This window comes from Apis florea, unplaced genomic scaffold, assembly GCF_048593485.1.
Source record: "Apis florea isolate Af1SG1 unplaced genomic scaffold, ASM4859348v1 contig_2492_pilon, whole genome shotgun sequence".
NCBI classification, from domain to species: Eukaryota; Metazoa; Arthropoda; class Insecta; order Hymenoptera; family Apidae; genus Apis; species Apis florea.
Genome location: NW_028256593.1, coordinates 419,403 through 446,374, shown reverse-complemented (window position 1 = coordinate 446,374; position 26,972 = coordinate 419,403). Strand labels below are relative to the sequence as shown.

Below are 26,972 nucleotides of genomic sequence, written 5' to 3'. Positions count from 1 at the left end.
ATTCATATAGACGCAATAAAAAATAAAGCGTAATATCGTAAGAGATCCTTCGTGATTTCTATGTTTCGTGGTCGTGCGTGCCTTAGCAATTATAACACGATAAAAAATTGATGCTCTCAATTTATACGTGTATGTTGTTCTGCTTGCGCGTATAAACTTTTCAAAATCACAGAGTGCGCGATCGGCGCATGCGCAACAAAAACGCGCACTCTTCGAACGAGGACGTAATACATATCCGACTTCACTGAAGAAAATCTCCGTTATAACATAATTGTTTATATCACCAGAAAGCTTCGAAATTAATCCTTTGAAAATCACGAATTTATCAATTCGAAGTATAAAAAGAAGCATAGTTTCGCAATTTCTCGGTAAAATCTACAAAATTGTCCATCAATATTCGTAAAAGGAGCACTGAGTTTCCAGTGCAGATAGAAAATTGTGTTGTGAATCTTCGATAAGATAAAAATTTTCAAAAATGTAACTTTAAATATTAATCGTGATTAAAAAAGGATTAAATTAAAAAATTATGATTGCAAATTCTTAACAAATAATATAAAAAGAATAAAAATTGATCTACGAATACGCGGAAGAAGCTCGCAATTTTTATAAGTTATACATCAATTATGTATGGCCCCGAAAAAATCATAGAATGCGATTTACCGATTTTTAATTCGCATGTGTGTGTATGTGTGTTTTCCTCGTTTTTCCTCCTCCTAACTTGTCTTCTTTTTTCTCTTTTCTTTCTTTTAGCTTGCCGAGGGTCGATTTCATAAGGTCAGATTCGCCTTTGACTGAACTCTATTTAACCTTGTATCTAAATATAATAGTGAACATATATGTACATACATTCACATACAGATGAGTTAATGCATGTGTGCATATATGCATGTATACATCACGTTATCGAAAAATTAAAGCAACACTGAACATTCTCACAAATCTTTCCCATCTTTTCAACTATGTACAATATTAAAAAAAAAAAAATTTAACATAGTTAAATAATGATTGAATTTAAATTAATTTCGCTTTTCCTTATTTACAAGTTATAAAATTAGATTTGTGCTATAATATAAATCTTGAAATATAAGTGAATCGACGCGAAACCGCCCTCGTTTCTAAAACGGTGCACGCACGTATATGCTCGTATGCTCAAGATACAATACAAGATATATGTACCTCTTTCGTGAAATAATCATCAGTAATAATAATGATCATAGTAATGACACTGACAGTTTGTCTATTGTAATATCGATGGGATAATATTCGCTTTCATTAATCCCAATAACATGTCGGACTGAATAGAGAATACACTGTTCGTCCTTTAAAGCTATGATTGAATCCCCTTATGGGCACGAGTAGACAAGAAGAAAATTGACTGCGTAAAAAGTGACTGGAAACCATAATTCGTTGATTATGAAAGCGAGAAACGCAGATATTTTGGTGGTCAAATTAGAATTTATATTTTCATCCACTCGTGCCTCCATTGAATTTTTTAAACAAAAGAAAGCCTTAATAAAAGAGACGGTGTCGAGTAAGAATTAAATACAGAGGAAATTGTAATAATGGCTCCAACAAAGTCAAGGTGGAGTCTGAGCAAATTTTTCAAATTGATAGATTATAATAGAACCCAGCTATTCTCCTGTAAAATTTTGTACACATATATGTATATAAATATATATTAGAGATAAATATTCTTTATCATTATATTTTCTGATAGTATTCCATAATATCAAAATATCAAATTCAAAAACACTAGTTCTAAGATTAGAAAACTTTTAAAGTCTAATCAAATCTCAAGTATAATCTAAACTAAACTTAGATTCAAATCTTATCAAAATCAAAATCTAATTCAAATTCACTTACCTTCAAATTCGATGTTATTCGATTTGTGAATACTTCCTATATTCTAAACCGAAGATTTTTTTCAAACTTTCTTTTTTTTTTTTTTTTTTTTATTTGTCAAATATTATCAATAGAAATTGATTAAAAATTATTAATCGTGCCTCAAAATGAAATTTATAAATAGCTATAGCTTCGTGTTCATTTTATATTAATGATATACGTATTATAATTCTAAAAGATTTAAATTGAAAATTTTGCCCAAACCTAATCTAGGTACCTCTTTTACAATAATAAACGCGAGTAGTGAAAATGAACGAAACTCGAGTCGAGGAACAAACGAGCCCTTCGCAGCGAGTCCCTTTAATTAGCGTTTCCTCGCAAACACTAACAAACCTATGTCTGTATACAACATACAGGAGGAAAACACTAAAATATGGGTCAACACGGAAAACGTGTGGTGCCTAATGAACCTTGTACATGTATATGTAAATACATAAACCTCTCTGTTCATCCCTGTGTATTTGTGTGTGTGTGTTTCTGTGTATTTGTGTATATATTTGTATCAACGTGACGAGTAATAAATCCTAATTAGCATCGTTACAAAAACCTTACAACTATTCAACAAAAACCAATCTTGTAACAACTTTTATCTAATTTTGTCGTTTCTTGTTCGCATGTTCCTTCTTATGCTATATCCTTAGCTGAAGAAACTTGTGCGACAACGGTCCCAAAATTAATGATCGCAGTAGTCTCAGACAGCGATCTTGGAAGATTTTCATGAAAGAGCATATTATTTTTTGAATCGTATTCGATATATCTCCTTATATATTCATTATTACAATTTTATACCGGTTACTCTTTCAGGAAAAATCCACTTTGTTTCATTGGGCATGTAAAATACAATCAATTTTTTGTTGTTGGTTCTTAGAGTATAAAGATCTCTTGCATCTCTTACATAGTAAATTCGGCATAGTCAAACAGATGAAAGCCAAAATGTAACCAACTTACTAATATAAAATAATCGCCTTTTTTTATACGACGATTTGTGAATCATGATTCATATATGACGAATATTCATCATACACTTATATAAAATATTCAAACGATGATTCTTGTAAAATTCAGAATTCATTGCGATTCAGATTTCGTGTATCCTCGATTGATTTGCTGCCGCCGATTTTTCTCGAAGCGGCTAACAAAATATAGAAACAAATGTTGGCATTTACACGATAGCTAAAGAATCACTTATTCGCAGTAAACTGAATAAGCATAGTGCTGCAAAATTAAATATTGGATCGGATAAGTCTCTATACGTTTGAATGCGTATTATACATAAATCGCGATTCACGAATCACCGCATGAAAGAATGATGAGACCCATACGTATATGTGAATCGCGTGCATATCATATGAAAGAACGTTGGTCTGTAAAACGTAGGAGATGGACCGAGTACGTTGCTCTGTATTAAAATTGAAAAAAATTTGTCGATAGTATAGAGTAAGGTTTCGTTAAAAAGAGATTACAAAGCAATCTTAATGTTTTGAATCGATTGTCGTATGAACAATCGGCACGTCTTTCTACGAATATAAACCTTACAATATACAATCATTTCACAAGAGGATCCGAAACATTTCGAAAAAATTACTAGCGCAAGAATAAGCTTCTTAATGAACAAAGAGTATTTTAAATATACCCTGTACGACACGTAACCTTTTAGGATATATATCATCCCTTTTGTTAGCATAAATATAATCTATACTAACTATTGGTCGTGTCGAGACTACCGTGGCCGATGCCATGCCGGGTCAAAAGAATAACAACAATGAAGGCTGTTACTCTCGTCGTTTTCTAGCTTCTTGTCGCCTGAAAATGCGATTGCAACTTCTTCTTACTTTTCTTGTTCCACTTTCGGCCCATTACATTACGCAGCATTTCTCTTTCAGACTGATCGCGTTGTTACTTTGTACAGGCTGTAACGATACAGATCTATTTTTCTCAAGCATCAGTAAATCTCGGAACAAGGCGTTCACGTTATGATTCGTCTTGGCAGATGTCTCCAAAAAACCACAACCCCAATTCGCGGCTTCTGCTGCACCCTCGCTCATCGATACTTCACGCACTGATGGACTCTCATCACATTTGTTTCCAACCTGTTAAATAATTAAAAGAATCGAATCGAAAAATCAAATCATAAATTTGTTATTTTTTTAATTATAATTAAAAAATAAAATTTATATGAAAAATTATTAAAATTCTTTTGAATAGTTTTTATTATTACATTATTGATATTATTAAAAAATTTAATAATATTGATAATACATATATATATATATATATATATATATCATCACTCTCTTCATCGATCTTAATAGTATCGAAAGTTTTTTGCGAATAATTCGAAAACTAAAGTAAATTGTTAATTAATTGTTAACAAAGAAAACAGTTACTAAAAGAAATCTTTTACAATATATTTGAAAATCATTAAGATTATTGGTAGAAAATAGTTAATTGATAAGATCATCGATATTTTTTGTAATAAATTTTTATATTTTCTTCATAATATTTCGACATATCGATGAGAGATCTTTTAAACTTAAAAATCTCTATATGGTTATTGAAAATTCACGTTAAAAAATAGGTCTTACCAGCATTATAGGTATCTGTGATATATCCTGCCCTTTAAGTTCTCTAATAATGGCCCAGATTGGTCGTAGTTCCTCGAGGCTTTGCCGTGAGCACACCGAATATACGAGGATGAAGGCATGACCTTTGCTTATGGAAAGCCGCTGCATCGCGGGAAACTGATGAGACCCCGTTGTGTCGGTAATTTGAAGCGTGCATATATTTTTATTGCAGCTTATCACCTGAAATATCGTACCATAATCGTCCCATTTCATTTATTCTTTGTCACGCTTCTCGTCGCACACACAGCACAGGTCTCAACAATTTCACCAACGAAGCTTTTATACTTTTTTTCTGTTTTCAAAACTTCTTCAGTAAATTCCAATGTGCTTGAAACTGGCATTCGATTAGAAAATAATTTAAATCTATTATAATTTCGATCGATATCGATAGCGGCGAAAAATCAATTGAACGAAAATTGTCGATAAATTGAATTATCGACTAATCAAACGATTATGCAATTCAAATTATTGCGATCTATAATATTTTTGTTAAAGTTGATAAAAATAAATTTTAATCAATATCTATGATATACAGCATAGAATAAAATGAAAATATATAAGCTAAAAGATGTATCTTTTATGTTCTTAAATATTTACGAAGGAAAACATCGTTAATTATTAAACAATAAAAAGATATTCAAATTGGAAATATTCAATTAAAAATATTTAAACATTAAAAACATATATATTTAAATATGAATAAAAAGAACAAATTGAAGAACTGAAAAAAGTTTTATTACAATTACGGAACAAGATAATAATTTGAAGATGAATGATTAGATTGGAATCTTGCATCATATATGAATCATTCAGCGTCAGCAATTTACGTCATGAAAGCAATTACGGTATTATTTATCTGATCTAGAAAATCTATTATCATATACAATACGATCTTTTTCATATGATTTTCATGCGATATTTTTTACTTGCCTGTCCAATCCAATTCGGTTAATAATTCTACATATAATTATTTTGAAACATAGAATCACAAATGATCAATTTAAATGAGAAATCCAAAAATTGTCATATAAAAGGCATCGAAATTAGAAATCAAAGCAATTTCCTATTTTAAAAAAAATAATAAACTTTGTATATAATATGTATTATTGTATATAGTATGGCATTCTGAAAATAATTAATTAATTAAAAATAAAATTCGCATGCAAGTCTAGTCACATTGACCTCGTATTTATACTATAAATATTAGAACGTAATTTTTTTGAAAATATATGACAAAAATTCATTCTATATTTATAAAATTATATAAAAAAAATTGGTAAATTTTTAATTTTTTTATAATCTTTAATTTTTTTTATATATAATAACATATATATTTTTTATACATAATAATAATAAAGTATTTAGCAAAATATTTAGTAAATATTTAATAAAAACAAAATAAATTTGAAAATTTTTTTATTAATCTCTATGCAAGAGATATAAGAGTTTATTATACAAAATACTATATAGATTTATGTCTTTTTTTTTTTTAGACTTACCTGTCTATACGTATCCTCGATAGTGGGTATATAAGATTCACGAAAAGTTCCTTTCACGAAACGTAATACGAGAGAACTCTTGCCAACACCACCCGCTCCAAACACCACCACGCGGTAATCGTTGCTCTGCTCTGGCATTCTGACATCTGCCGTCCCGATGATATTAACCCCCGCTAACCGGGGTCCCTTCAGTATAAATTTGTCTGTCGTGCATAACGTATAAAAAGTTGACTTGAAAATCCATGGATTTTGTATAAAGATTGTATAAAGAATAACCCTCCGCTATTCTATAATTCTCGTATTTTTTTTTTTTTACATCTCTGCTGATTATTTACACTGATTAATATATTTTTCTTATTCGATTTCCATGAGAATGGATGATTACCAATTGATTGTATAAAGTAAATTATTTTAAACTAATAAAATTTAATAAATTATTTTGAATTAATAATATTTTGAACGAATAAAATTATCATTATAATAAATCTTTAATTGATGTCAATTTAATAAATTCAAAAAATTTAACATCAAATTATTGATTTACACTTTTTTTTTATCTTTACAATTTGTTAATATAATATTTAATTTCTATAATGAACTATTATTATCATTTTCTTAATGATATTGCAATGTTTAATCGCTGAAAAAACCGACAACTTGATATAAATGCCACTTCATAATCCTCTTATGACCCGTAATCATCCCTCTACATGTGTATATATTCAACAAGTGATGTTTGAGACTCGAGACTCTTGTCATCATTATCAAACATTTTCACTAGAGAATATTCACATAGAGATCAATGATATTAAAACCAATTTAAGAAATTTCTATATCAATTTTTAATTAATTATTATCACGGTCATTTTCAAAATTGCTTACAAAGAATTAAATAAAAATTAAATAATCAGTATAAACATATAACAGAGGTATATTCTGAAAATATATGTAACCAATTACTGAACCACGACCACGGTTAAATGTCGACGCGTCACGCATTAGATGATAAGATCTCAATTGTATTGACCCAATGATGCGGAGGGTCTGCAGATAATAAAATGTTTGGTGAACCTTGTATAGCAAACAACACTGTCGTGCACTTTCTTTTCTTCAAGTAAGTCACTTAGATCTCCGGTAAACTATATTATTCCTGAAAAAAATATTAATTTTCTCGATGCACTTCTCAATTTTTCTTTTCTAATTTAAAAAATAATGATAAAAACCGCGTTCAAGTGTAATTCTTGTTAAAATATAAGAAATCTTCTGTTACTTCGAAAGAAGAAGCAACGTGAATCCTTTTAAGAATCAGGATAATAACAATTGGCTTGAGGATGTTCGTCTCGTATCGATGTTCGGATTGCTATCCAATATCCAAGTACCTTAACCACGACTGTTGATTAGCAAATAATCGATTGACAAATATTGCGTTCGATTTTCAATAGCCACAGAATCAGCATATTCATAACACTTTATCTTCGGCTGCTCGCTGCTATAAACTTTCACGATCTCGAAAGAAAACGAAGCGCACGCCCTCCGCACCGGGACTCACCCTACTTCGCCAGTTGAATGTGTGTATGTGCGTTAGGTACGTGCGCACTATGCTAAAAGTACCGTGGAAAATCAATAGCATATTCGTGTGTTTGTGAACACGCACGTGCATCGTTGACTGAGCGTTTTCAATCTTTCTTGTTTTTACAGAACATTTTGAAATAATTTTTCCTTAACTTTTTGCTAAAATATACGCTGGATTCATTTTGCATAGAAATGGTAAGCCTAATGTTAGATGCATTAAAAAAATTCTTAAAATTTTACATGCATGATTCAAAAGAGATTTTAACAAGGAATATTAATTTAAAAGTTATAAGATATAGATATTCTTACATATCATTTTTTTATATTCTAATTATTATAATGTATATAACTTATATAATATTAATAAAATTGAAAATAAATATAAGTATATAGCTTGGTGAAAAATTGATAGTAAAGTTTTTGCACAGCACAGCCATAAAGTTCTTATAAAAATAATATAATCATATTGATATATAATGATATAATTATTTAACTGATTTGATTTTTGAACTTCAAGTTTCTTTCAATAATGGATTTTTTATGATGACATCACTTCCTTCATTTTCTATGGATTCATATGTCCACTTACGATTATTCCTGATAAAAAACTTATTTTTAATATTCAAAAAATGAAATAATTTAAAATTTAATTAATATCATACCTGCATTCATGACCACACTTAGGAGAATTGCATTTAGAACAAGGAAAATGACATCCAGCGCAATTTAAATTTAAACAATCACAAAGATCATCTCTTGTTTGAGTATAAACTCCATTTTCGTCATACATAGCATGTCTTTTGTGGCCTTGATATAACCGTCGATGAAGTTTTCGTTTTTCTCTTTCACTATGTTCTGGATCAAAGTTACGTAGAAATTTTTTTGTTATACTATCTACTCCTTTTTGTCGCGATCCTCGGGTACTTTTCTATGATATAAAATATGATGAAAATAATATAAGAATTTAGAAAAATTGAAATTTATCATGGTATATCAAAAACTTACTCGTTCAGCACGTGGAGGAGTCTCTAAAATTGGATGTGAATTCTCGCTCGAATTTTCTGTATCCATATCTTATTAAATCTTATCTTTAAATTTTTAAATAAAGTTTTAATTATTTAATTATAAATTATAAATTTTGATTAACATAACCTCTATTATATACTTATTATAATTTAAAAATCTAAAATTCACATAATAATATATATATTAATATTCGAAAAGAAAGAAAAAATTACACAAAATAATTAAAAAATTGATCGCATTTTTCTTTAATTAATTATTTCGCGACAGATTAATGACTTATTAAAACAAATTGTCTTTTAATGTCACATGTTTGTATCAGCGTATATATCAGCGACATCCTGCGAAATTATTAGAAAATAATATTTTTTTCTTTATCTATTGTTGATATTCATTAATTTATCACAGATGAAATTTAGGATAAACATAAAGATGGAAGTATGAGAATTAGCGCCATCTCTAAAAAGTCTGTAGATAAAACTAATATATATATATATATTTATATATATATAAGAAGAGTAAATAATAAAAGAAGAATAGAAATAAAATAAAAATTAACTATCAAGACCATCTTTTGAACATTAAAGATATTTTTTTAAAGAAAAAATATAATAGAATAAGAATTATGGATTAGCGCCATCTCTTGAAAAATATTTTTTTATAATTACTTAAGAGATAATGCTGATTAATTCTCTAATTCTCTAATTCTATTTTTTCTATCAGTTACTCTTTTTGTTTATACTTGCATTTGATATAATCATAAATGAAATACAAATCATAATTACATTGATATTATATGTGATATTAATATGATATTAATTATTTATCATATTACATTTTTACTATTTCTCTTTTAAAGTAGAAGATCAAATCTTAATCTAATAATAATAAAATATTAAAATAAATATTAAATAATATTAAAAAATATATATAAATATTAAATATATAAATATTATTCTCGATTTTATAATATATCTCTAAATCGTTCGTATTTAAGATGATGATTTTGCAAAATATATCTCGTATAATATATCTTTATTAAATTCAAAAACTTAAATATAATTTTATTTTTAGAAATATAATACAGTAGTAATATACTTGTAATCTATCTATCTAATTTACAATATTTATATATCTAATTTACAAATATGTTAGCTTTGAAAATCACTAAAATGAAAGTGGAGTAGTAAGGAAATGAAAAGTGTTCTTGCAGCACGAAACAAAAAAATAAATTAAAATATTAAATATTAAAATATTAATTGCCGGTTATAGATAATTATTTCTGTATTCTTTCATAAAGAATGTTAGATGACTCAAATCATACACGTGGATAAAATCATAACCAAATAATATACATATATATATAAGTAAAAACTAAATAAAATATGTAAATAATTGTAAAAATATATTAAAAAAAGAAACATATTATTTTAGTTGAAAAATTTTTACATAAATAAACATGGGGAAAAAAAAATATAATTGGAAAGCGAGAAATAATGCCGAAATTATAATTGATAACTCTGCAACTAAAAAGGTATTTTTATACAGTAATATAATATATAAATATATATAATAATATAATATATAATAAAAAAACGAAAAGAAAAAATATTTAAAAAATCTTTTTTAGATTCCCATAGATATTATACATCGTGAAGATAATTTTGATAGTTGTAATGCATTAGTTCTCCCAAATGAAAAAAGAAAAACCAAAAAGAAAGTCAAAAATACTATTACTACTCGATTATTATCTAAAAAACGTAGAAAACAATTAGAAAAAGTTATAGAAAAAAAGAAAAAAAAATTACAGGTAAGTTATTGAGTATAAAATTTTCATATTATTTTTTTTCATATTATTTTTTTATTTTTATTTTAATAGAGAACAGAACTTCTAGAAGAATTAGCAAAAGTACAAGCATCACCAGAAGAATTAAAACAATATATATCTTTGACAAGTGTACAAACTAAAGGATTAAAACGTCATTTTAGAGAAGCAGAATTATCTGTTAAAGAATATAAAATTGATTCGAATATTAAAAATGAAAATGATACAGTAGAAATACCTATAAATGCTATTAGAGCTAGTAAGAAAAAAAGATTAGCTATTTTAGAAAAAGAAGTAATTGAGAAAACAATTTCAGATCCAAATGTTATTGGATTTGATGTAAGTTAATAATTATTTAATAAATCAAATATTAAAATAATTGTGTATTAAAATAATTAATGTAATTTGTTATAGGAATCTAGTAATAGCGAATTAGAATTAGATACAAAGAATAATGAAGATGAGCAGGAAGAAGATGCAACAAATATTGTGTCTTTAGAAAAAAATAAAATAAAAGGAAAAAATGAGCATATTTCAAATAAAAAAAATGATCTCACAGATAGAAATGTAATAAAAAATACTATAGAAGAAGAAAAAAAATCAATAATCACTTTAACTAAAGAATCCTTAAAGCTACAGCATTTGATAGAAAAAAAGTCTGCTCTATTTGTAATGCTGCAAAGGAAACCAGAAATTCAAGCAGCTAGATTAAAATTACCAGTAGTAGCAGAGGAACAAGTTATTATGGAAGCAATTAATGAAAATCCTGTTGTAATAATTACTGGTGAAACAGGCAGTGGTAAAACTACGCAAGTTCCACAATTTCTTTATGAAGCTGGCTATGCTCAAGAAAAATTAATTGGAATTACAGAACCAAGAAGAGTAGCAGCTATATCTATGAGTAAACGTGTTGCTGAAGAAATGAATCTTACTGAAAAAGAAGTTTCTTACTTGATTCGTTTTGAAGGAAATGTTACACCTGAAACAAAAATCAAGTTTATGACTGATGGTGTATTATTAAAGGAAATACAAAGTGTATGTAATTATTTAAATAAATTGAATATAATCATTAAATAATTAAATAATTTTTTGAAATAATTATTATAATCAGAATTTTTTAATATTTTATTTTTTTTTTAATTTTTAATTTTTTAATATTTTAGGATTTTTTACTGACGAAATATTCCATAATTATTTTAGATGAAGCACATGAACGTAGTGTATATACCGATATTTTGATAGGACTATTATCACGAATTGTACCACTACGGAATAAAAGAAAAAATTCTTTGAAACTTGTAATTATGTCAGCTACATTACGTGTAGAAGAATTTGTAGAAAATAACAAATTATTTAAAATGAAACCACCCATATTAACAGTGGAATCAAGACAATTTCCTGTTACAATACATTTTAATAAAAGAACAAGCATTAATTATATTTCTGATGCTCTAAAGAAAGCTATAAAAATACATACTCGACTTCCTGATGGTGGAATTTTAATATTTTTGACGGGTATATTTTTTAAAATTTCAATTTACTTATAAATTTTATAATACGTTCTTTTTAAAAATATATATCATTAATTTAGGACAACGAGAAGTAAATTTCGTAGTACGGAAATTGCGCCAAGCTTTTTCTACAAGAAGAAATAAGAAAGAAACTACAAAAAGAGAAAAAAAATCAGAAAATAAAGATTTTCCAAAGGAGAAAGAAGATATTCAAGATAAAAATGATAATAACGAAAGCGATAATATTGATAGTGATAATGATTTTTGTTACAGAAAAACTATTCGTTATAATAAATTACGTCAAAAAAAACAAATTCAATTACCAAACATTAATCTGGATGAGTAATAAAATATATTTATTTTTTTATATATGACTAACTATTATATTATAACTTTTATTATAGATGCTTTTATTTATATTATAAGTTATATTATATAACTTTTTATCTAATTATCTTATAATCATAATACACTAATTTTTAGTTATTCTGTAATTCCAATTGATGATACATACGAAGATTTAATTACTGCAGAAGATGATGAAGAAGAACAATTAGACGAAAATGATGACAAAAGTGAAGATGAAGATATGATTAATCCAAAGACTTGTATAAATGCACAACCATTATGGGTTTTACCATTATACTCTCTGCTTCCTAGTCATAAACAAGCAAGAGTAATTTAAAAATTCAAAAATATTAAAATTTATAAAAGTAACAATTGAAAATAATTAAACAATTTTTATTTTTAGGTGTTTGAGCCACCTCCAGAAGATCATCGTTTATGTGTGGTATCTACAAATGTAGCAGAAACTTCCCTAACTATACCTAATATAAAATACGTAATAGATTGTGGACGTTGTAAAACAAGGATGTATGATAAAGTAACTGGAGTTAGTACATACAAAGTCTGCTATATTAGTAAGGCATCTGCTAATCAACGGGCAGGAAGAGCTGGTAGAACTGGCCCTGGACATTGTTATAGGTATTTTTTGAAATTAGTTCATAATTAGAAAATATAATTTCCTTATTAAATATTAATTACAGGTTATATTCCTCAGCAGTGTTTAATGATCATTTTGAACAGTTTAATCAATCAGAGATTCAAAGAAAACCTGTAGATGATTTAATTTTACAAATGAAAATCATGAATATTGACAGAGTTGTGAATTTTCCTTTTCCATCGCCACCAGATGCTACACAATTAAAAATGGCTGAAAAAAGACTAATAATACTTGGAGTTTTAGAACAGCCAGCTATTGAAAAAGAAGGTACAGTTTATATAATTCTCTATTATTTAAATGTAATCAATTATTTATCCATTGTAATTATTCTTTATTTAGATTCATATAGTGCTAAAGTAACATCACTTGGTCGCAGTATAGCTGCATTTCCTGTTGCTCCTCGTTATGGAAAAATGTTAGCTTTGTCCCATCAACATAATCTTCTTCAATACACAGTATGTATGGTAGCTGCGCTTTCTGTTCAAGAGGTATTGATGGAAGCATTTGATGTAGATATTGATTCTCGAAATAAGTGGTTACAAATAAAACGTTTTTGGGCTGGTACTGGCAATAGTTTACTCCTTGGTATATAATTTAAATTTTTTAAAAATTATGATAATAAAATATAGATATATTAATTAAATATAATATATTCTACGAAAAAGGTGATCCAATGGTTTTAATCAGAGCTGTAGGAAGTGCAGAATATGCGGGAACTAAAGGAAAACTATTTTCTTTTTGCGAAGAGCATGGTTTACGACATAAGGCGATTGTAGAAATTCGAAAACTTCGACAGCAATTAACAAATGAAATTAATTTGAATATTCAAGATTTAAATCTCATCATTGATCCACAGTATGTACAAGTAAATAATAAGAACTGAGGAAACATCTACAGAGAATTGAAATTCACAAAAAATCGGGATTCTATATTTTGCTTTTCATTACTTTTTTTAATGCTTAATTATCTTTATTTAAATTATTAAAAAATTTATTTCTAATTTTAATTCAGGATGAAACCTCCAGTTGATATGGAAGCCAAACTTCTCAGGCAAATAGTTCTTGCAGGAATGGCTGATCAAGTTGCAAGAAAAGTGATGCCAGATGAGATTAATAAAGATCAAGATAAGGCTAAATGGAAATATGCCTATAAGTAAGATATTAAATATTTCTTAACCATTTTAAATATATAATTAAATAATTTTTTGTATAGAACTGTAGATATGGAAGATCCAGTATTTCTACATTCTTCATCCATTCTCCGAAAAACATGTCCTGAATGGGTAGTTTATCAGGAAATATATGAAACAAATAAAATATATATGCGTGGTGTCACAGCTATAGAATCGGAATGGCTGCCTAAATTTGCTCCTTCTCTATGCCAACTTGGAGATCCTTTAACTGATCCACCACCAAGGTACATAAATCTATTTTTTTTTTTTTTTTTTATAATAAAACATTTCTTTATACTAAATATAATAATAAAATATATAATAAAACATCTTATATAATAAAACATTTAATTTATGAAGATACGATCCAGAAACTGGAAAAGTAATGTGTAGTATAACGGGAACATTCGGAAGAGCAGGTTGGAAATTACCAATAATGGATATGGAATATCCATTATCCATAGATGGGGTTAAATGGTTTGCGTGCTTCTTTTTAGAAGGAAAAATATTTCCAAAATTAAAACAATTCGTTCCTTCATTATTATCAACTCCTCAAAGTGTTACCAAAGCATGGGCTAAGTAAGATTTTAAATAGAGTTAAAATAAATAAAACAATTCTAAATTAATAATTTGACATGGAATTTTAGATTAATTCCGCGAACGCAAGAAATGACTCAACTATTATTATCTCATGGAATTATGTCAAAAGTACAATTATTAGAAACTTGGAAGACAGATATAAATTGTAAGTATATGTTTTTTATACATAAATATATGGTCATAATATGATATTAAGAAATTATCATTATAAATTTCAGTTCTTTTATCAGCTTATCAAAAATGGTTACCAGAATCAATACACGGACATATCATGATCATTTGGCCACCTGTATGATAAATTTTATGCTAAATTATATATCCACAATTGTATAAATACTTGAATTTTATAATATATAAATATTTAATACAATTATCTATTTCAACAAAATTTTACTCAATTTATTCAACAAAACTGCAATATTGCATATAATTTATGTTTAACTTAATTCTAAATTTGCTTTGGTTTCGACGAATTATAATTTATACACGTAGTGCTCTACATTTTATTTAATTTCAATTAATATAATATTTAATAAATTAGTATCTTAACCTAATATCTTATATTACAATATATTAGTACTTATATACAGTAAGCTAGAATATATAAAGAAATATCTATCTATAGTGAAGTTAAAAATATACATAATAATAGAAAATATAATGAATATTTACAAATTATTTGCAGTTTCGGAAATTTGCGCAAGACATTGATTACTCTAAACTTCATTATTCTATATGAAGTAATCTTCATTTAAAATCGCATTGGCAGTGCTATGATAGTAAATATTTCAACATTTGGAAATGCTGATTAGATCACTCTGCTTTTACTATTTTTTTTTCCTTCTTCTTGATCGGATTTTTTTTACAATCTCTATAAATATTATTTAGATCAAAAGCTGCCTTTATATTATCCTAAAAAATAATTTTTTTATATATACATATATACATTCAAAAATTTAAAAATCTACCATGTTACATACCAATGAAAAGAGAAATTTAATCAGTTTTCCTTTATGATCTGCATGTGGACGTCTTTCTACTTCTTTACCTTCTTTAAATAAAATTAAGGTAGGAAGCTGTTTGCTGGTACTAGCATCACTAATATGATATTTCAACGCAGCATCCGGATATCTACCTATATCTACTTTTCCGAATTTCAAATTTTCTAAGGCATATCTATAAATTTAAAATATTATTTTTAATATAATATTATAATCATTGATAATATATATGATTATGCACGATTATATAATTATTATCATAAATGATTAATCATTACGAACTCTGCTGAAAGTTCGGAGAATATTGGTGCAAAGTTGACACAAGCTGGATTCCAAGCTGTGTAGAATGCAACTAACCAAATGATTTTTGTATCACGGTAAAATTCATCTTGTAATCCATTTGCACCACGTAAATATGTTATCTTTTCTGGACCTTGATATGTTGGTTCAGGAAACATTAAACCGCATACTATAATTATTGAATTATATAATAATGTTCATTTGAAAATTGTTATATCAAATACTTACAAATGAATATAATAGCAAATATTATTCCCATACGAATATCTGCATAAAACCAAAGAATCAGATTTGCAACTTTAGTATATACAAAGCTGGATGATAAATAGCTTATCATAGTTACACTTCCAGTTTTTCGTGTCCTTATCATTATGACTATCATGAGAAAAAATAATATCTCTGTTTCTCTCTAAAATAAAAATATATTTACTATAAAATATACTCTACTCAAATAATTTAATATCTCTATTTTTATGTTTAAATGACTTACCCCATCAAGTTCACACTCAGCTTGTGCGAATACATAATTACAAACAATTGGTATACGTTTGGAAATGATATATGAAAGACTAAGTAAAATATTTATAAAATAATAAGGCTTCAATAAAAGTCGCAAATCTTTTTTAAAAGGCATTTTTTTTTATATATGAAAAGGGTTATGTATATTGATTAGGATAACAGCAACTCCCAAATTGTGGAGAATATTTTTATTCTATTTTAGCTTTAAACAAAAAGTTTTTTAATTGATGTAAAAAATATTCTAAATAATTTGTTATAATTTAATTTCTTTTTTAGCAAAAATGTGTGAAACAATCTTAAACATCGATTATAAATTGCTTATGTCACGAATTTTTTCATGTTTAGTCAAACTTCAAATTATAATCTGAATTATTCCATGAATTTTATTTACTTATTATAATACAAAATTATAATAAAAAAAAATACAAGTGGACCATGATTTCATTTTAAAAAGTAAATAGTAAATTAATATAATTCAAGAAAATGTAAAGAGGAGAGAGAGAGAGAGAGAGACAGAGACAGACAGACAGATAGAGAGAAAGAATTTTTCTAATATTTATTTAATTAATATATTAAATTATATTTTTTACAGATACATCAATACCTAAGATGATTTGGATAAATTAGTAATTATTAACGATATTCGATAAATAAATCAAATAAAATTATGATTAATTTGATAAGATAGAGTTTATAATTGATCATAATATATACGTTCATTGAACTTGATATCTTGTTAAATTTTTCCACAAAACCGATAAGATTTCATATTGTAAGAAAATTTAATTATTTATTGTAAATATTACTTTTTATATTTCGTATAAATCAATTATTATAAATTTACAGTGAAAATAATTCGTATCATATTCATCTGTTTGTGAAGTTTATTAATTTTTATAGATTATTAAATCATTCCAGAAATATTATATCAAGACAAAACAAGTTTATATATGTATAATCTAACATCAGAGAGATATATCCCTTCTTTTTTTATGAACAAAGATTATCAAGTTTTAGTATTAATCAATAGCTAACTGAACTCCAAACATGAAGATTCTATTAATTATTTACTTGATATATATTTCTTTAATACAGTATCAAGAAGTTTCTGCTTTTAATAAGAGCATTCCTTTAGTAGTTATTACTTGGGATTATGAAAATGCTACACAAAGAGGTAATTGTTTATATATTCAAAGAAATAATTTCACAAGACTAATGATAATAATATAACAACAACTGTATTGATATGTGTTTATAATTTGTTTTAGCATGGAATGTTTTGAATAATGAAGAAAGAAGTGCTCTGGATGCTATAGAAGAAAGCTGCAGTCTTTGTGAAGATCAGAGATGCAGAAAAACTGTAGGATATGGGGGTAGTCCAGATGAATCTGGAGAAACAACTTTAGATGCTCTTATTATGGATGGGTATATATATATATATATAAAAATATACTTATATGAAAAATATTGCTTCTGATTTTATTATTTGATTAAAAATAGAGTAACAATGGATGTAGGTGGTGTAGGTTTGTTAAGAAATATTAAGAATGCGATTTCAGTTGCCCGTAAGGTTTTACATAATACTAAACATTCTTTAATTGGTGGAGAACTAGCCACAAAATTTGCTGTAGAAATGGGATTTAAAAAAGAATCTTTACAAACAGAAGAATCAAAGAAAATGTGGTTAGATTGGAAAGCAAATAAATGTCAGCCTAACTTTTGGAAGGTAAATTATTTTTATTACAGAAATTCTATATATATAACTATGCATATATCTTCTTAGAATGTAAATCCGGATCCAACAAAAACTTGTGGGCCATATCGTTCAAAAGACTTTATGGACAACAATTTGGAGGAACATTTATCATATATGACTGAAGAAAATCACGATACGATCGGGGTTATAGCTATAGATTCAAATGGGCATATAGCAGCTGGTACATCAACAAATGGTGCCAGAAATAAAATCCCTGGTCGCATTGGGGATTCCCCAATAGCAGGTGCAGGTGCATATGCTGATCAAGATGTTGGTGCGGCAGCTGGAACCGGCGAAGGAGATATCATGATGCGATTTTTACCAAGGTAAAAGTTCAATGAATGGTATAATTTTTTTTATTTTGCAGTTTTGTATCTAGGGATTTTTTTAGTTTTTTAGCTGTAGAAGAAATGCGCCGTGATGCCACTCCTACTGCAGCTGCAACCACAGCAATTAAAAGAATCGCTAAACATTATCCTACATTCACTGGTGCAGTGATTGCATTAAATAAACATGGAGAATATGGAGCTGCATGCAATGGAATTACCCGTTTCGCATATTATGTGGCTAATCCTGAATTAGGAAAGCCAACGATACATTATGCTACTTGTATAGATGCTAAATATCAAGTTCTTAATGTTAAAAACATTTAATGATTTTTTTGTAATTTCTCCGATTTCTGATGTTTATTAAGAGAAATTGATAATATTTTTTTGGTATAAATTATTTTTGATTATAATAAAAGTTGAAGATATGCAAAAATGATATTATTTTGAAGATATTATTTTTTAAATGAAATTTTAATTTTTTTTATATTTAATTTGCTCAACAAAATTTAAATTTAAAAATAATAATCTTTTTCCGTTAGATGTCAATAACACTCAAAATTTCTGTAGAAGATTCACGAAGATTATAAAATCTGTTATACTCTAGAAACTAATAGAGGGAATAAAATAACAAAATTTAATGACGCCATCTATCCAATGATATGATATATTATATAGTACTACGAAATAACAGTAGATGGCATCACATTATGTCATTTCTCTAATAGATTATTGTTTTCTTTCTCTACTCTATTACTTTTTAACTTTATGATATTTGTTAATAAAGATATTATATTGTGATAATAGTAATCTGTCAGAATAATTCAATGATAAATTTTTTTTTAAGTCAATATTATAAATTTTAAAATATCAAGTATATGTAAGGTATATACTTACAATTTATAACATTTCATCTAGTTTTTGATTTCTTATGATGATTTCAGTATTTAACAAATTAACCTCGATATTTTAGAACATTTATATATAATAACCAAAATGCCAGAAACAACGGAGGAAGATATGGGAATGTCTGTTCGTTTAACGAACGATGATTTCCGAAAACTATTGATGACACCAAGAGCATCTGTTCCATCTGCCACTCCAGCTTCTGTACCTGGAACTGCTCGAGATGCTAATGCAAAAACTGCACAAACACCAAATGTTAGTGGTGGCAGTCGTGCAGAATTACGAAGGAAAAAAAAAAGTTTTTATGCTAAATTAAAAAAACAGGAAGAAGATAAAATGGCAGAATTAGCAGAAAAATATAGAGATAGAGCTAGAGAACGTAGGGATGGCACAAATCAAGATTATCAGGCAGAAGATCCAATGAATAGTGCCAGTGCATATCGTGCCGTTGCTCCAGATTTGAAATCAGGAATGGATGCAGCTGAACGTAGAAGACAAATGATTCAACAATCAAAATTCTTAGGTGGTGATATGGAGCACACTCATTTAGTAAAAGGGTTGGATTATGCTCTTCTTCAAAAAGTAAGAATCTGCAAAAGAATGATTTAATTTGTAATATAGAAATAGAAATAAATTTATAAAATAATATTTTATTTTATAGGTACGTAGTGAAATAGAAGCAAAAGAACATGAACAGGAACAGGAAATGGAAAAATTAGTTAAGCCAAAGGATAAAAAGGATAAAAAAGAGGGAGAAAAGAAAGATGATGAGATGCAGTTTAAAACTAAGATAGGACGCAATATTTATAGAACAATTATAACCATGAAATCTAAACAGATTGAAAGAAATGAATTATTTACTCCTGGTCGCATGGCCTATGTAATTGAATTAGATGACGAAAATACAGATGTAGATATACCGACTACCCTCATTAGAAGCAAAGCAGATGTACCCACTATAGACAATACTCCTACTTTAACAACAAATGATATCGTAATAAACAAATTGGCACAAATTTTATCTTATCTCCGTCAAGGTAATCGTCATGGTAAAAAAGGAAAGAAGTATAAAGATGGTAGATCAAGACCTGACGATATGAACGACATGGATATTGCTCCAAGACCGCAGGACGAAAGCATCTATGGAGATATTGGTGATTATGTTCCAACAATTAGTAAAAAAGATCCAAATCAGCCGCGAGAAAAGAAAAAAGGTTCTTATTTTGATAAACCAGAGAATGGTTTGGATACGGATGATAAAGCAAATACTCCCCAATTGCCAAATGTTGCATCTTCCAATTCAGATAATAACGTTCCAAAAAAAGGCGCACTCCTTAATAAATTAGCTGCTGAACCAGAAGGGTATGCAGAATGTTATCCAGGCTTGGATGAGATGCAAGATGCTATAGATGATTCGGATGATGAAGTAGATTACACCAAAATGGATCTTGGTAACAAAAAGGGTCCTATTGGCAGATGGGATTTTGATACACCTGAAGAATATAGTGAATATATGAATAATAAAGAAGCCTTACCAAAAGCAGCATTTCAGTATGGTGTAAAAATGGCTGATGGAAGAAGAACAAGAAAATATAATAAAGAAAAAAATGAAAAAGCTGAATTAGATAGAGAATGGCAGAAAATTCAGAATATTATGAATAAAAGAAAACCCACGACAGTATTGGATGGTGCATCAGAATTTAAAGTTCCAAGATATTAAATATTCGATCTGTATAAATTTGTTTTTCCAATTAATTTTATTTCGTTAAAATAATAATATTATATGTATGTATAGTATATAATATAATCGATCTGTTCGTAATTAAAACATGTACAAGATCAAGGATATAATAAAAGACTGTATAATATTTTTAAATCTGTTCTGATTTTCTTTTCTGAAATTACGTTGCTAATATCATAATCGAAAACTTACATTTTTTTATTTATCTTGACCCAAGCTTTTGATGCTCGTGACCTAAACCGACTAAAACCAGGTAAAACAAAACTGGTCATGTAAACATCATATTGATAACCTATGACTAATTGATAGGGGAGAATCTTTCATTCAGACTCGTTCAAACCAGTTAAAACTTGTAATTTACTATAATAGATTTAATAAAAATTATTAATTCCTAATATATTTAAGTATTTAATAAATTAATTTACATTTTAAATAATTTTCTCTATTTTCAATCAAAAATCTTCTTTGAAAATTAATTTATTTCTAATTAATTACATTCGATGCTAATTATGCATTGCATGTAATAAATAATTTGAATTTTTAAATATTTATTATTAATTCTATACATATATATATACCTAAGATGAATACTTTTTATTCTAGACTATTATATGATGTATAAAATATAAGTTCATTATCAATATGCTACATAATCCTAATAATTCCCAATTAATTTATGATATATTCATATTTGACATTTTCGTTGGTTGATAACGTACAACATTCTTAATATATTGTAATTATTGCTATACTATTCCATTATTTTGTTTATACTTTCATATATCAGCAATTCATTAACGCATTATATTTTTAAGGGGATGTACCGGGAGACTCACGTGGCTGATAAAAATCAGAGTAACAATTGTAATATACAGATAAACTACGAAAGAGTTAAAAAAAAAAATTTCTTGACCCTGGTTACTGATACAGACAGCTTATATAAACGTTGCACGTTTTAGCGCGCTTCAGTTCGATAGTCACAAGTGTTGCTTAATCGTCGAATAACATTCAGCGAAGTGAATGTATTTCTATACAATCGAAAAATCGAAGATATTAATTTTCTAATGCTGTTCTTGAAGAATTTCCTTTCAATACGCTCCTACGTCGTGAATACCGTAAGACAAACTGCTGAAATTTGTAAACACATATTGTACAAAATATTGCTTTGTTATTCGAATAATTTAAACATAAATAGTAGAAATTAGAATAACGATTGGGTGATAGCATATTGGATACATTTGGTGATAGTAGATAATAATACATTTAATGCTAATAACATGGTCATTGTAGATAGAAATAGAAAAGTAATTCCATTTATTCTTCTCCCTATCTTGTAGCAACTTTTCCTTTGCACAGCTTCTTTACTATGTCTTCTCTTTGCAGTTCACTTGAAAGTACAGTGAAAGTTAGAAGAGATCGCGGAGCAAATAGGTATGTATATTATATGCTGCATAATGTTTGCTATAACGGCATGATTAATATTTGGTATTGGGTCAATTGAAGAATAATAATAATATACTAAATTTATATATACATATATATAGATTTAGTAAAATGAGTATAATGAGGTCATAAAGAATTGTCATGAATCCATATATTTATTTAAAATATTTATTTTTTTATTTACTATCATATTTATTTCTGTTTATAATAATATATTTTTATATTTAATAATAATTTAACTATAATATTTAATTATATAATTAACTATAACCATTTTAATTTTTAAAAGTTTGTATCTTTACATTTTATAATTACATTTTATCTTATGCTCCTTATTACGCTTATTTTTTATTTTTTTAATTTAATTCTTTTATTTTAATATTTCACTATATTTCATTATACTCTTTCATAATAAAAAACATTGTTAAATATTAACAGGATAAAAATTAAAATATTTTGAGTATTTAGACGGCAATGGCGCAACTCAAACTGGCAATAATCGGTCAAAGCAACTTCGCAGCCGAGGTTTACAAGCTTCTGAAACTAAACGGTCACCAGATCACAGGGGTCTTTACCATTCCTGACAAAGGAAACCGAGAAGATCCTCTAGGTAATTATACAAAAATTATAAAAATTCCACGAAAAATATTGATCAACAGATATTAGCATTTCGACAATTTTGTCTTTTATAGCCATAACAGCAAAAATCGATAATACTCCAGTTTTTAAAATCAAGTCTTGGAGAAGCAAAGGAACGACCTTGCCGGAAGTGCTCCAGTTATATAAAGGAATCGAAGTTGATTTAAATGTTCTTCCATTCTGCAGTCAATTCATTCCCATGGAGGTCATCAATCATCCTCGTCATCGTAGTATATGTTACCATCCATCCTTGCTACCAAGACATAGAGGAGCTAGTGCTATTACCTGGTTAGTTTTTTTTAAGTAATCATAATACCTAATATATTACACGATTGGAATTGCCTAATATAATATAGAAGAATATTTATAAACTATTATATGAATTCTTAATCGCTTATCTTAGCAAAAGAGTACCACTGGCGGCAAGGAAGGGAAGGAGGAGTAATAAGACACTGTAAATCGAAACGCAAGCTTATCTTGAAACTGGTTCGACTCCGTTTTCGTGTGCAATACAATCGAAACGTACAATACATATTTATTCTTAGCTTTCTCGTTTAATGAATACGATGATAAGAAAATTGATAAATTTTTAAGAATCATTGTGCAATCATTCTTTCCTATAATTCAAATTTATCATGCAAAAATAATAATCTTTTTATTTTTATTTTTTTTTTTTTTTTTTTTACTTTTCTTAGGACTCTGATAGAAGGAGATGATACTGCAGGTTTTTCCATTTTCTGGGCCGATGATGGTCTCGATACAGGACCAATTTTGCTCCAAAGATCGTGCAAAGTAAATTCCAATGATACGTTGGATTCTTTGTATAATAAGTTCCTGTATCCCGAAGGGATCAAGGCCATGGCGGAGGCTGTAGATCTTGTGGCCAAAGGAACCGCTCCTATGATTCCTCAAATGGAAGAGGGAGCCACTTATGATCCTATGATGAATAAAAAAGAACTTCAAAAAATAAACTGGACCAAATCTGCAAAACAAGTTCATGATTTCATACGTAGTCTTGATAGCACTCCAGGTGCTTGGACTATTATCGATGGTGAAGAAGTTCGTCTATTTGGTTCTACCTTATGGAGTGGTGATCAGATACCCGAACACGAGATTGAAGTGAATGTAGAGGATAGATTGGGCATCATTCATAAGGATGGACTGTTAATTAAAGCTGTTGATAATCACTTTGTCAATGTGGAAAGAATGAAAGTTGGAACTAGAACTATTCTTGCGAGCAAATTTGGTCAGAAAAGTGAAGATACCACGATTGAATTCACTGAAGAAGAACAAAAGATCATAGAATCCTTGAAACGAATTTGGGAAGGTATTCTAAACATGGATGTTAACGAGGATACAGATTTCTTTGCTTGCGGTATGTGGAAGATATATCAAAAAACATATTTGATAAAAGAAAGATCAAGAAAGATAAAAAATTTAAAATATCATTTCTTCTACAGGTGCAGGAAGTATGGATGTTGTAAGATTAGTAGAAGAGGTAAAGGATAATTTGGAAGTGACTTTACAAAATATTGACGTCTTCATGGCTCCGGTGTTTATCCAGTTTGTAAATAAAGTAGTTTTAACAGCACGAGGTATCTCTGCCTCTAAAGAAATCAAATACGACGCTGTGAAAGTCGAAACGAACAATATGACTCTGAAATTCCCTAGACAATTATTTATTAATGGAGAATTTGTAAATGGCCACGGAAATCCTATAGACACAATTAATCCTCATGACGAAACAATAATCTGTTCTGTTGAAACCGGCACTGTGGACGATGTGGATAAGGCAGTTAAAGCAGCTAAGAAAGCTTTCGAAGAAGGAGAATGGAGCAAAATCAGCGCTAGAGAGCGTGGAGCTCTTCTTTTCAAGTAAATATTTTCGATTATAAATTTTTATTTATTTTAATTAATTCTCAATAATCTTTTTTCAGATTAGCAGATCTAATGGAGCAACATAAGGAAGAATTAGCAACCATTGAGAGCATAGATTCCGGTGCAGTATATACATTAGCCTTGAAGACCCATATAGGAATGTCGATCGAAACTTGGAGATACTTCGCTGGCTGGTGTGATAAGATTCAAGGTTCTACCATACCAATAGCTCATGCCAGACCAAATCGTAATTTAACCTTTACCCGAAAAGAACCTATTGGTGTTTGTGGCCTGGTTACTCCTTGGAATTATCCTTTGATGATGCTCTCCTGGAAGATGGCAGCTTGCCTGGCAGCAGGCAATACTGTGGTAATGAAACCAGCACAAGCTTCACCTTTAACAGCTTTGAAATTCGCAGAATTAATTGCAAGAGCTGGTTTCCCACCTGGAGTGGTGAATATCGTACCAGGAAACGGAACTGAGACTGGAAATGCAATTTGTGAACATCTTCTAATTAGAAAACTGGGCTTCACTGGGTCTACGCAAATTGGACAGTCTATAATGAGATCTTGTGCAAATAGTAACTTGAAGAAAGTATCCCTAGAACTGGGTGGAAAAAGTCCCTTAGTCATTTTCGAAGATGCTGATTTACAGCAAGCAATTAAGATTGCAATAAGCAGCGTGTTTTTCAACAAAGGAGAAAATTGCATAGCTGCTGGTATAATATTCAGAATATTAAATAAAAATCTTTAAAAAATGATTAACCTATTATTTATAAAAGAAAATTAAAACATTTATTCTATTTATAATAGGTCGGCTATTTGTGGAAGAGACAATTCATGACGAATTCTTGAGAAGGATAGTGGAAGAGACTAAGAAAATTTCCATAGGAAATCCCCTAGATAGAAGCACAGCCCATGGACCACAAAACCATGAAGCTCATTTAAATAAACTTTTGAAATTTGTGGAATGTGGAGTTAAGGAAGGAGCTAAATTAATTTATGGTGGGAAAAGATTAGACCGACCAGGATGGTATTTTGAGCCAACAATATTCACAAACGTGAAAGATGACATGTATATAGCTAAAGAGGAATCTTTTGGTCCTATCATGATTATTTCTAAATTCAGCTCAAAGAATGTAGATGATATGATTGCGAGGGCGAATGATACAGAGTATGGATTGGCTTCTGGTATCTTGACAAGAGATATCAGTAGAGCTCTTAGATTTGCCGAGAAAATAGAAGCTGGAACAGTATTCATTAATACGTATAATAAAACAGATGTGGCTGCACCTTTTGGTGGTTTCAAAATGTCTGGTTTTGGTAAAGATCTGGGTCAAGAAGCTTTAAACGAATATCTAAAAACAAAAACTATCACTGTAGAATATTAGAATATTTCATTTCAATTTCATTATTCTTCATCACAATCTTGTCTTTCATATTTCATGTATTAAACATGTGTTTGTAAATTTTTACATTTTTCATATCTATAATTTTTTTATTTATATTAAATTTTTTGATTATTTTATACTTGTATTTCGTTTTTAATTTCAAAAATCTAAAATAATATCTAAAAGATAATCGTTATCACTTAGGAGACAGTAAAATCTTGCTCCCACGTATGCGAGCTATATAAAAAGTTTTTGTACAAGCTCTTTCTAGTTTCTCTTTTAAAATTCCAGATGTTTCAACGTGCGTTTTTATTCAGAGACGACTCCATTTTTTTGAATAGTT

General features: G+C 28.2%; 7 protein-coding genes across 15 annotated transcripts; 4 read left to right on the top strand and 3 right to left on the bottom strand.

Moving 5' to 3' along the window:
- Window positions 1-1,885: 1,885 nt before the first annotated feature.
- LOC100865622 (GTP-binding protein Di-Ras2) lies at window positions 1,886-7,605 on the bottom strand. Of its 4 annotated transcripts, none has more exons than XM_086905877.1 (5): window positions 7,296-7,605; window positions 7,097-7,175; window positions 6,026-6,228; window positions 4,488-4,706; window positions 1,886-3,992 (listed from the first exon to the last, which is right to left on the bottom strand). In XM_086905877.1, the coding sequence occupies exons 3-5, from the start codon at window positions 6,161-6,163 to the stop codon at window positions 3,759-3,761; spliced, it is 591 nt and encodes a 196-aa protein (XP_086762003.1). In that variant the 5' UTR covers window positions 6,164-6,228; window positions 7,097-7,175; window positions 7,296-7,605; the 3' UTR covers window positions 1,886-3,758. The 4 variants fall into 4 exon arrangements, with proteins under 4 accessions (XP_086762003.1, XP_086762004.1, XP_003694191.1 ...); XM_086905878.1 differs by having other exon boundaries at window positions 7,405-7,532; XM_003694143.4 differs by having other exon boundaries at window positions 7,249-7,383.
- An 87-nt stretch (window positions 7,606-7,692) lies between these two features.
- On the top strand, window positions 7,693-15,118 carry kz (putative ATP-dependent RNA helicase kurz). 2 transcript variants are annotated; one of them, XM_086905870.1, is made up of 17 exons: window positions 7,693-7,792; window positions 10,055-10,154; window positions 10,251-10,430; window positions 10,500-10,784; window positions 10,860-11,480; window positions 11,609-11,960; window positions 12,037-12,298; window positions 12,440-12,632; window positions 12,708-12,940; window positions 13,003-13,226; window positions 13,299-13,544; window positions 13,625-13,814; window positions 13,971-14,111; window positions 14,172-14,375; window positions 14,491-14,709; window positions 14,778-14,875; window positions 14,949-15,118. In XM_086905870.1, exons 2-17 carry the CDS (start codon window positions 10,080-10,082, stop codon window positions 15,023-15,025), a joined length of 3,600 nt encoding a protein of 1,199 aa, XP_086761996.1. In that variant the 5' UTR covers window positions 7,693-7,792; window positions 10,055-10,079; the 3' UTR covers window positions 15,026-15,118. The 2 variants fall into 2 exon arrangements, with proteins under 2 accessions (XP_086761996.1, XP_086761995.1); XM_086905869.1 differs by lacking the exon at window positions 7,693-7,792 and having other exon boundaries at window positions 9,454-10,154.
- Window positions 7,898-9,209, bottom strand: LOC100872415 (ARL14 effector protein-like). Of its 2 annotated transcripts, XM_086905879.1 has the most exons (4): window positions 8,836-9,090; window positions 8,603-8,685; window positions 8,260-8,525; window positions 7,898-8,194 (listed from the first exon to the last, which is right to left on the bottom strand). In XM_086905879.1, the coding sequence occupies exons 2-4, from the start codon at window positions 8,666-8,668 to the stop codon at window positions 8,110-8,112; spliced, it is 417 nt and encodes a 138-aa protein (XP_086762005.1). In that variant the 5' UTR covers window positions 8,669-8,685; window positions 8,836-9,090; the 3' UTR covers window positions 7,898-8,109. The 2 variants fall into 2 exon arrangements, with proteins under 2 accessions (XP_086762005.1, XP_003694243.1); XM_003694195.4 differs by having other exon boundaries at window positions 8,603-9,209.
- On the bottom strand, window positions 15,106-17,003 carry LOC100866073 (thioredoxin-related transmembrane protein 2 homolog). 2 transcript variants are annotated; one of them, XM_003694146.4, is made up of 5 exons: window positions 16,522-17,003; window positions 16,260-16,440; window positions 16,014-16,200; window positions 15,711-15,906; window positions 15,106-15,642 (listed from the first exon to the last, which is right to left on the bottom strand). In XM_003694146.4, the coding sequence occupies exons 1-5, from the start codon at window positions 16,663-16,665 to the stop codon at window positions 15,544-15,546; spliced, it is 807 nt and encodes a 268-aa protein (XP_003694194.1). In that variant the 5' UTR covers window positions 16,666-17,003; the 3' UTR covers window positions 15,106-15,543. The 2 variants fall into 2 exon arrangements, with proteins under 2 accessions (XP_003694194.1, XP_086762001.1); XM_086905875.1 differs by having other exon boundaries at window positions 16,014-16,164; window positions 16,522-16,698.
- Window positions 16,846-19,071, top strand: LOC100872530 (N(4)-(Beta-N-acetylglucosaminyl)-L-asparaginase). Its single transcript, XM_086905872.1, has 7 exons — window positions 16,846-17,003; window positions 17,143-17,322; window positions 17,469-17,724; window positions 17,819-17,975; window positions 18,051-18,276; window positions 18,334-18,632; window positions 18,698-19,071. Exons 3-7 carry the CDS (start codon window positions 17,598-17,600, stop codon window positions 18,957-18,959), a joined length of 1,071 nt encoding a protein of 356 aa, XP_086761998.1. The 5' UTR covers window positions 16,846-17,003; window positions 17,143-17,322; window positions 17,469-17,597; the 3' UTR covers window positions 18,960-19,071.
- A 103-nt stretch (window positions 19,072-19,174) lies between these two features.
- On the top strand, window positions 19,175-21,414 carry LOC147657881 (protein Red-like). Its single transcript, XM_086905871.1, has 3 exons — window positions 19,175-19,517; window positions 19,606-20,120; window positions 20,200-21,414. The coding sequence occupies exons 2-3, from the start codon at window positions 19,629-19,631 to the stop codon at window positions 21,256-21,258; spliced, it is 1,551 nt and encodes a 516-aa protein (XP_086761997.1). The 5' UTR covers window positions 19,175-19,517; window positions 19,606-19,628; the 3' UTR covers window positions 21,259-21,414.
- A 362-nt stretch (window positions 21,415-21,776) lies between these two features.
- LOC100866186 (cytosolic 10-formyltetrahydrofolate dehydrogenase) lies at window positions 21,777-26,768 on the top strand. 3 transcript variants are annotated; one of them, XM_086905857.1, is made up of 8 exons: window positions 22,216-22,394; window positions 22,663-22,710; window positions 23,191-23,332; window positions 23,415-23,649; window positions 24,057-24,736; window positions 24,822-25,236; window positions 25,299-25,957; window positions 26,052-26,768. In XM_086905857.1, exons 3-8 carry the CDS (start codon window positions 23,197-23,199, stop codon window positions 26,627-26,629), a joined length of 2,703 nt encoding a protein of 900 aa, XP_086761983.1. In that variant the 5' UTR covers window positions 22,216-22,394; window positions 22,663-22,710; window positions 23,191-23,196; the 3' UTR covers window positions 26,630-26,768. The 3 variants fall into 3 exon arrangements, with proteins under 3 accessions (XP_012342561.2, XP_086761983.1, XP_086761984.1); XM_086905858.1 differs by having other exon boundaries at window positions 22,247-22,394; window positions 23,184-23,332; XM_012487107.3 differs by lacking the exon at window positions 22,663-22,710 and having other exon boundaries at window positions 21,777-22,394.
- Window positions 26,769-26,972: the final 204 nt, after the last annotated feature.